This window comes from Opisthorchis viverrini (genome assembly GCF_000715545.1).
Source record: "Opisthorchis viverrini unplaced genomic scaffold opera_v5_303, whole genome shotgun sequence".
Lineage (NCBI taxonomy): Eukaryota > Metazoa > Platyhelminthes > Trematoda > Opisthorchiida > Opisthorchiidae > Opisthorchis > Opisthorchis viverrini.
The window spans coordinates 33,876-44,093 of record NW_008751963.1 but is presented as its reverse complement, the minus strand read 5'-3'; the positions used below and the strand labels follow the sequence as shown (position 1 = coordinate 44,093).

The 10,218-nt window shown below is 41.2% G+C and overlaps 1 protein-coding gene across 1 annotated transcript in view; it reads left to right on the top strand.

Annotated features, from left to right (window-relative positions):
* T265_14956 (hypothetical protein) overlaps positions 1 to 10,218 on the top strand; it is a gene marked incomplete at both ends in the record, with an annotated part of 24,922 nt that overhangs the window by 1,968 nt on the left and 12,736 nt on the right. The window contains 4 exons of the mRNA XM_009175987.1: positions 108 to 263; positions 1,263 to 1,376; positions 2,643 to 2,795; positions 4,443 to 4,575. Of these exons, the coding sequence (XP_009174251.1) occupies positions 108 to 263; positions 1,263 to 1,376; positions 2,643 to 2,795; positions 4,443 to 4,575 (556 nt within the window). The remainder of the gene's footprint in view (positions 1 to 107; positions 264 to 1,262; positions 1,377 to 2,642; positions 2,796 to 4,442; positions 4,576 to 10,218) is intronic.

The following is a 10,218-nucleotide window of genomic DNA, read 5'->3' as shown; positions in this document are numbered from 1 at the left end:
CTGCTTGGTTTATTTTCATAAAGGAAACCCATCACAAGGTTGCTGAAAACTCTTCGACAGCCCACGATCTGTTTCGCTCAAATTAAGGCTCATCAGTTTGGACGCAGTCCCCGAGTTTCCGTCATCCTTATGTTCTAACCCAACCCAAATCGGACTGTTTTCGAGAAATACACTAATTTGCAAGTCAATTCGGTTTTCACAAGAGACTCAACTGGATCTCTCTGATATTCTAATTCAGTTGGCACGATACTCGAGATTTTGCAGTATATTTTCGTAAAGTAAACTACTATTTTTGATGCAGTAGATCCTAATCAACAAACCGCGATGAACCGAAGTACTGGGTGTGCAATCGAACTCTAGTAGAAGTTTGAATATAACTCGGTTATCTTTTAACTTTACGGTGAAAGGAGAGGCTGCTCGACAATTTCATCAAACAGTACGCAAGCGGTTTACGACAAACTGGTCTAGTATGACTGCCGAGTCTCACTTCAAACGGCAAAAAGAATGCATCTATCAGAAGATAATGCTGGTCACTACAGTGCACGGAAGTACCCATGCGACATGATACGTTTTGTGGTGTGGGCTTGATGCTGTCTTTTAGAATGGTCAGTCGGGTTTGGAACATTTTAGATGTTATACGTGCTGTGATTCCTTATTTTGAAACCTACCTGATTTAGGATTACCATGGTTCTTCCCAGAGAGTGTTGTTGGTTTCTGAAGTTACTAGCTGGAAGAAGAAACAGGGGTGCCCATTAGTGGTAAGAGGCATTTTTCGGGGGTGATCTCTTATGAACCCGGTTCACCCTGAAGTCCAGTTGCTTCAGTCCTTAATTTCAACCAAACTGTCTGTGGGATCAATGTATCCTGTGGATCAATAAAATCACATTGTCTGGCGGTAAACTGGTTGAAAAAATTGATAATAATCAAGACATAAGTCAAGTTTATAGCGCTACAATTCACGAGTCCCTGAAAAACAATAACGCGGTTTTTCTCTAAACGCACTTATTCTAGATAACTTTGGTTAGACCTACGTTTCGCATCCTAGTGCGATCAACCCTAAAATTTGTTTTGCCATTTGGCAATTATTTTCTGCTACAACTGACACACTTGAGATAACTTTCCATTGTTGGTGAGTCATCAGTCCGGTTTGCGTACAAAGCATTTCTTCTGTTCTTTTGTCCATGTGAAAAGCGGCAAAGCAACGCAACAGAGTAAAAGCTTCATTTAGTGCAGAGAATATTCATCCATTCTATTTATTTTAGATGTCACACAGATGATTATCTCTCAAACGATCGGTGGGTTGTGCAACGGGTTTTTTGGTGGACAACCGTTAATTGTGTTACTCTCAACTGCACCGCTCGCTCTGTACATCAAAAGTGAGTTTGAACACGTTTGACGGGCTTCGTTTGTTTGCAAAACCTATCAGAATGTAAATCTGCATAGTGTGAAACCACCTCGCAAAAAGATGCTTGGTTTTGGTTTCGGAATCAACCGGCTAATTCCAAGTCAGACTTTCTGGTCGTTGTAATTCTTTCTCATTCTTTCACTATTTAAACAGTAATTGCGATTAGCTTCTCATTGGGTGAGATGGAATTAATTCATCGGGGAATTTTTATCTGGGTGGACTGTTTTACTTTTATTTTTGAAACTCTCAGCCCCACATCGAGCTATCTTGCAAGCTCTAATGGGACATTAGAATTCCTGCCTCTATTTTATTACAACATGAAGCAAGCGTTGACTTCAGCATGGTTTAGCGTGGTGGCTGTTCGAGTATGATACCGGTGTGGCCTTTCCAGTGTGACCTGGTGGCTTGCTGTAGGTAACAAAGCAGGATAACTCACGAACTTCAGTTTTTCATAGGCAAAATTTTTCCAACCAGCTTTACTAAATGCGACTTGGCCAAATCTGGTGGTTGAAAGTGATAGAGGAAACAGTCCGATTTAAAAAGGTGTTTGCGCTGTTCTCTTTCGTCCTATCCGCACGTAAAGGTGCGGGTGGGCTGCAATCGTTATTCGTGGGCAACTTAAAATAATTACATTCCTGCGATAAGTACCACTGCTCACCGTTTGCTTATGGCCAACCAAATACAATCAACGCTCGATCTTCATTGAATTACCGAATATTGACACGCTTAACACGTGATGAAGCCAACAGTGGACAGCGGTGTGCCCACTATCGCCGTAAATTCACGTCGGTCCAGCGGAATTAGACTTTATCATGAGAAAACTAAGAGATTGGAATAATGGAATTAACTGGCATCAAAAATTAGAGTGACCGTTTCAGAGAGTTGTGTGTAATGTCTGACCGGATAGCCTCTCAATCAGCCTGAGCTAAAAAGGGATAATTGCCATGACGGGAAATTTTTTTAGGTTTTCAAAGGATTTAGCAAATGTAGTGGTCAAGTTAAAAAAGTAACTTTGCCACGGAGCATCGGATAATAAAAGACTGATTTGTCACGGAATGAATTTTTGTTTAATAGATTAGGGAAGTAGGTTAAAACAATGTGAGTTGCGATTGAATAACACCCTTCAATACTATGCGTCTGTCGGGGCGAGATGGACCGATTGGTTAGAGTGCGAATTTACTCACCGGAAGGTTCGTGATTCGAACCCGACCTCTGCCTCTCGACTTCCCCTGTCTAGGCTTGGGCGACCTGGCAGTATCCCAGCCCTCGTGTCTCCTTCGTGTGGCACCGCAGCTAGGCACCGGAAGCGTGCTACAGTTGAATGATTTTTCATGCATCGGTCAGGTCATTTGCTCCGAGGACAGTTCGTCCAAACGTATTCGGTCAAGAAGTAAATCGCCCAATGGTTAAAGAATTGCTAAAAAGACCAGAACTTGAGAATCACTGCCTCAATCCTTTTCCTGTCAACCGGGTTGTGGGTGAATCAGAATTCCAAATACAGAACTAAGTTTGAGGCCAAAAAGTGTTTGTAGTTAAGCATTTACTAGCCTGAACAAAACAGGACAATATTTGCATACGAATCAATCGATGAGTGTCAGTCGGCACAACGATTTCTTACGACAGTGTTCACCGAAGGAGTAGCGAGACAGAACCTTATAGGATCACGGAAGGGCCCAAAAATTTAGCAACGACAAAATTGGGACTAACCAGATAGTCTGGAGCGAATTCGTGTCCCATTTGATTATAGAGAAACCCTGTGAATAACATATATTTTCGAACAGCTTCGCAGCGCCAAGTGCAGCAAACTTTCAAAAGTGATGTAACGTGTTTCGTTTACCTGGGGGTAGCTACCGCTTAATCATCATCAAATGATGCAACAGAATCTATCGGTTACTCGTCCACAGTCACACGAGTGCACTCATGCCATCTTTGGGTCAAAATAATTAGCTGAACAAGTGCGCTTACCGTGGGGCCATCAGTGTTGAATCACCAATCCTTATCGGACCACAGTATACGTTGAATATACTGTTCTTCCCGTGGATCAATCAATGAAACCTATCTAGTTGAAAGGATATTTGTCATTCTCTTCCTAAGTGACGGCTTGGACGTTACTTGATTTCTAGCTAACATTCACTTCCTTTAAAGGAACTGGGCAGATTCAACCCCGGAGACAGGATCTTCCTGTTGAAAACCAGAACCACGAATACAGATATAATGTTACTAGGGTGATCACAAAGATTCTGACCAAATGTGGGAAGTTCCGTACTTCCAAATAAACAATATTGTCTAAAAGCCAACTGCCAGTGGAGCGACTTTCAAAGTCAGTCCAAACAGTTTTACTATGTACTTTCTTTTAAAGATACTGAGGATGAAGTGCAATTATCCTAGTGAAACTTTTCAAGAGTGATTTTTTATTTAAGCATTCTGATTATTTAGTCATACAGAAGTAATGTTTCTTGCAAAATATACGTGAGTTTTCTACTAAGCCAATTTGACCCGGTGCTCTTTGCCTTCTATACCCCCAGAGTATATATCGACGTAGGTTACCAAAAATTGTAACTGTGGTGTAAATGTGACTTTCTGCTACTTAGACCTTTGCTGCTGCACACCTGTCAAAATGGATTTCAACGGCGTTACAGCTTTAAAATCCTTTGGTTTTATTCGGTGCCGCAGAATACAGCTGTTTATTTTTATCGGTGATCTCAAACAGGAAAACCAAAGGACACATTCCCGTGTAATGAGATAAACTGGCCATCTCTGTGCATCCCACTGTTGATTGAATAAACAAAAGATTTTACTGTCTACCTCTGTAGTAGCTAAATAGAAATGACTACCAGTATGAGCTTCAAAGCATCCAATTAATTAGAAAAATACCACAAATTATACATTAGGCACATACATAAGGTTTCAGAGATTAAAACCAGTCTAATACACACCCATTTACGAATTCTTAGTACGTGTTCCACGTAAAAGAGTGCATTTTCATATTAGTGTGCCACGGCGCATTCCGAACGCACTTTTACTTTCCATTCTTCAGTCGTCTACACGATCTGTGAATCATTTGGTCTCAACTTTCCCGCAATGTACGGATGTGTCGGTCTGTTCAACAGTTTATTCCTGTTTGGCTTTTCGGTAACTGGACTTAGCAGCCTGATGCGGTGGTCCACCAGGTGAGCTGTAGTTGTATGGTCTAATCGCAAGGTTGTTTGCACTTCGGAGTACCTTTATTACGCCCAAAATGTTAACTCAGAAGGATAGCATATTTATTTTGTCTTCTGAAGCTGACCCACGTGTAGAGGTCTGATTTTAGGCCTTTTTTAAAAAAAATTACCGTCTCTGAATTCTACCATCTTGTGGTAAAATAGTCGGTTGAATTTTCAGTTGTCTTCAAGCATCCATGTATTTTCAGTAAACAAATCTCCATCCAGTTTCACTTCGAACATTTTTAGCTGCTTACACTTAAGTTGAACATATCAGTCAGCTAGACACAAAATAATCACATACACACGATTCTCGAATTGTATTCTTTTCTGTGTCCAGGTTGAATTTAATAATTTCATGCTGTGCTTGCCTTATAGTGACCGTTAGAAACCTTCTAGACACCAGCGATGTAGGTTGTCCGGTTACTTTAAACTTTCATATGTCGCAGTATAAGCAGAAATGTACATCGCTCAGGATGTAGGTGTACGTCGATTTTCCACTCTTTTTTTGTCCACAGGCAGTGTGATAAACGCCTCATCAGCTTGGTTCACCAGGCATTCTAACTGCATTCATTCAAGCATTCCAGGTCGTTTTTGGAACTCTGATCAAGTTTACTTTATTACTAATCACTTTTCTCCTGCTTCTGGCGGATTTTCCCTTCATCGCGGTTATCTAGACTGTACAGTTGTTTATTCTGACTATCTTGACCTACCAAGCGACCTCCTCACGTGACACAACCCACCGAACCTTGGCGAGTTCCGCCCTGCCTTTGCTCGATACCATCGTAATGTTAAGTTGCGATCAAAGATCACATCCGAACACTCTAATTTTGGTCCTTTTCCAAGTGATCTCTGATGACTGTTTTTCACTTTAATCTGGGTTGTTTGGGTAAGATTGGATCGATCTAATGATAAAATAGCTCCTATTTGGTTGTCAGAATGTCAGGATTACTTGCACAACCAATTACAACTGTGACAATTTTGGCCATTCAAGAACTTGTATTTTTCTTCAGAGATGCTTACCTTGCGGCACTTGCAGTGTCCACTTTATCGACAAGTTAATTGCTCTTGACGCGGACCCTGCATATTTAAGATACTCTGTGGGACTAGTATAAGATAGTGCAACGCTTTCAACAAAAAATGCCCGGTCCCATCATTTTGTACAATGATTCTAGCGCTGGAGTTACAGCACCTTTTAAACACAGTTAATTAGCCAACTAACCTTGGTTTGCATCCTTGAACCAAAACCAAGCGTTTTTCACTACAAATGTAAAAGGCTTGTTTGATCACGTGCAAGAGTTGAGCCTTTTACGGAGCTCTTCTCACCGTGCAGCGACGGAAGCACTCAAATAACCCTCGCTATAAAAAATAGCCACGCTACTTTGGCATTTCAGTCAATGCATGTATTACAGAAAGCCGAGGGGTTCGTTCATAGTGGAACGGTCTTCTATGAAAGTTCAAAGTTTTTCAAGTACTGACCTATCTAACTTCTTGATTATTAAAGCATATTTCCGGCACTGGAGGGTCGGTCTAGCGTAAACATTTGGTCTATATTTTTTGGTTTACTGCTTGAGGTATAATACTACTTATTTCTGGTTTTCCATAGTCTAATCCATTAAAACAAGAGCACACAACATCATCACATATCCACAAACACTGGTGACGTGCATAGGCGAAAGTGGTCTTTTTTTCAATATCAATGTGAATTTTCATTCCTTATCTCACCCACCACCTATGTTTCGCTGAATCCTGATCGTTTTTTTCTCTCAAGAAACTCAACATTCATTTATTTTGCAGTGGATTTCAAGTGGATTTCAAAGAGTTGAAATTTGAATAGCGAATAACCGATTCTCATACGAAACCAAAAAAACGGAACGGAAAGATGGTGGCGTGGTAGACAGCAGGGTTACACGGGAGATGGAATTAGCTTCTCGTTTGCGTTTTTGCTCTGAGACATCACGAACGACAATGATTAAGCTATTGGATAGTTGCAAAGGAATAACTGATGTTCCAGGATTATGTAACACAGTTCGTCTGTCTGTAGTGCGTGAAAATTTGTTCAAATCACTAATAGTAACAAATTTGCCTTTATCCAGGATTGATTTGTTTTATAAATGACAGAAGCAATTTCACAGCATCCAAGCTATTCTGAAAGTGTTAATTTCAGTGTATCCTTGATAGCTTTCGTCACTCTTTGAAAAGAGTGACTTGTGTCACTTGGAGCCGATTACTTTATTTAAATTTTAATACATTTAATAAGTGGAAAACAATGTCAGTGATCTCAGTGACACCGGCAATTTTTCCTGAGAAGAAATCTGCCTTCGGTTTCATTGATCGTCAGACAGTAGAAACTTCTCTGCCAATCAGAAGCATCCATCTCTCATCAAGGTTCTGGGTACCACCGATGAGTTAAAGTTTGCGAATTCCCAGTGTTTCAAGATTTTAGGCAACATACCAAAGCACTTCACTTCTGGACGCCATATCGTGAAAATTAGTAATTCGAATCTTTATGTGCAGTCGACCATGAGCTATTATTTTGTTTCAACTCTGATAGCCGGGCGAAGGTAATTTCGACATAGTCTACAGCAAACATCCCCTAACGTGACTGTTTTCAGTTAGTGTAATTTAGGCACCATCAGTTAGAGAGTTGACTCGGTGGTTAGAGCGCGAATTTTCCGGCCGAAAGGTCCATGGTTCGAACCCGACCTCTGTATCTTGATTTCCCCTGTCTAGGCTTGGGCAACCTGACATATCCTGGCCCTCACGCCTCCTGCTTGTTGCATAGCAGTTAGGCACCGAAAGGATGCTACAGCTGAACGATTTTTTCACAGAGAGAGAACAAGTCCGCCTCTCTGTAGTACGAAACGTCATTCGAATCCCGTCTTTATGTCACATCCTTGCTGTTTATCCTCAATTGTCTGTGTCGCTTTGAGACGTTAAAATCTCGCAGCTAGAACACACCTCTTCAAATAAGATGTTCATGTCGATTCACACAACAGATCGCCTTGTGGGAAGAAAAGGGTTTGTACCATCAGATTGTAAATTTGACAGAGAGATTTGCTTCCACATTAATTGCCGGTCAAAAAATATGTACCACTGATCCTCCTGATCAGTTTGTGTTTGGAAAGGTGATGGCTGAATATTTTTAGGACTGAGCCATCGAATTAAGCTAAACTAAATGATGAAGATCAGAATAATCCTTTTCAGGAGCTGCTTTAAATGATGCTGATGACGATGATGATGTTCATGAGGATGATTATGATTATGATGATTGAAAATACGGAGTAGAATTAGGTTCGCCAAGAAATAAAAGATTCATCCAAATGTATTCCACCAAGTTTTTGCGAATGTCGAATACAAAACAAAGTCACGACTCTAGTTTGACCACGACTTTCCACAGAGTATTTCATGTATCCTACTGAAACCTAATTATTCCTTCCTTCATCAACTGTCAACTAACAAAGACAATTACAGTGCAACTTGTACCCCCACGATCTTCTTTGCCTCTTCACCGGTTCTGTCCCTTGAATGTTACCTCTTGCAAATCACCAGGTTCGTAGTGGATCTCACGGGAAAACACCATACATTTTAAGCTAATCGAGATTTCAATTCAACTGGAATATTTTGGTCTTGTCAATTATTTATGGAACATGGTGTTCGTGTCCATTTATGGGTACAAACTGGATTTTATTTTGGCATTAGTTAGCCTGTTTATGACAGTTCATCAGCTGCCTTTACCATTCATTCCTGGACGATGATTGTGCCAGTAGCTGGTTTTCCTCGATTGGTCAGCAGATAGCGCTCCCATTTTCTGTATACTGTTTGTACAGTCTTTCTTTCATGGGCTCAGGAACACGCTTCACTGCCCCAAATATTTTGGAATGCAAACATTCAGTGTATCGGATTCGAGTTAAATGATGCCCGGCTTCACAGTACTGGTGAAGGGACACTGCTTCAAGGTATGCACAATGCCGAAGCACTTATCTCAGTTAGGTGGACGAGTATTTTATGTCACGTCGTCTGTCCTCATTTGCCATACAACGTAAGACTCACTAACTGTCTTTTACGTTCAATATTGAGCACAAGAAAAATTTTGTCTTCAAGCTTCTTGACAAAGTACACTTCAAATCGACTTTCGACTGAGGCGGACGGAGACTGTAGTTTCGTGAATATGGACGAGATATTCACGAACTAAGCACTTTCTAATCGGCCAAGCGATGAGAAAGCTTGTCTGGTTTGGGATTCGCCTTTCTTGAGCAGAATGGTGAATGTTGAGCTGTACTTGAAAAACGAAGTCTAGGCTGGTCTTTTCCGACCTGCGACATTTGTGAAGTCCAGCCATTGCAGGTTGAATGTCAAGACTTGAGCCTGAAACATTGTGGCACAAAGCAGATGTCACAATCTCTAAGTGATTGAAACAGTATGTTGTCGAGTCATCTCACAAAAACAGTAATAGAAAGTGGATTTTTTTAGGGGTTTGTGCTCACGTTCAACAGAGGGGCTGATGGACTCTGTAGATCCCACTGCCCGGATCAAGCGCTTTGAATTCTAGCAGACCAACTTCCCCGAAGAGCCATTTTCACCCCTTGCGTGCGCTGGGTGAGAAGGTCCTAAGAGAATCCATGTACTGGACCTGGTATACTTTTTACTCGTGTGTCAACTTTTGGCAACCTTGGCAGACAACGCTCAGTCACACAATGGCTTTTACGGATTCAATCTGTTTACTCCTCGATTTACCACATTTATGAAGGAAAGTTCCATGAAAGCAGGTTGCCACTGATGTCTATCCTGANCCTGAGAATAGTAAATATTTCCCTACATGTGTCGGCAAATCTACATTTTTTGAAAGTAGTTAAAGCCGATATATAATTTCAAAGATTCAAAGCCAATGAAGAAAGTGAAAGGTAAAGGCCTTGTAGAAACCTCACCAGAATCACCACCCCAAACTACTCTATTTTTTCTCTAAATTGCCCTTTGTGGAATGACACTCGCCGATCATCGACCTCAAGATGTTTTTCCACCAACCACTCTATCCCTGGAGAATCTTAAATGTGAATCGAAAAGCACAAAGCAGGAGATAAGATAGTTTCTTATCCGAAGACATTGGATTTTCGACAAGTATGGTTATTTGCACACTAATTCGATTTTCACGGGAGACTCAAGTGAATCTCTCGTTTATGCGTTCTTTAACTGAATGTGCTGCACAAAGGCCACCTCATGTTTCAGTTGGCTGGATATTCGAGACAGATTATTTTCCTACAATAAACTACTCACAAGGTTGCTGGAAACTCGACAGCCCACGACCGGTTTCGCCCTTCTTGGAGCTCATCAGGTAGGTGCAGCCCCCGAGTTTCCGTCAAAATTATATTCCACTTGAACCCAAATCGGACTGATGTTGTCGCGTAACTGATCAGCCCCAAGAAGGGCAAAACCGGTCGTGGGCTGTCGAAGAGTTGTCAGCAATCTTGTGAGTAGTTTCCTTTATGAAAATATACTGCGATATCTCGAATATCGTGCCAAATGAAACATAAGACGACCTGTGTGCAGCACATTCAGTTGTAGAATATCATAAACGAGAGATTCAGTTGAGTCTCTCGTGAAAACCAAATTGAT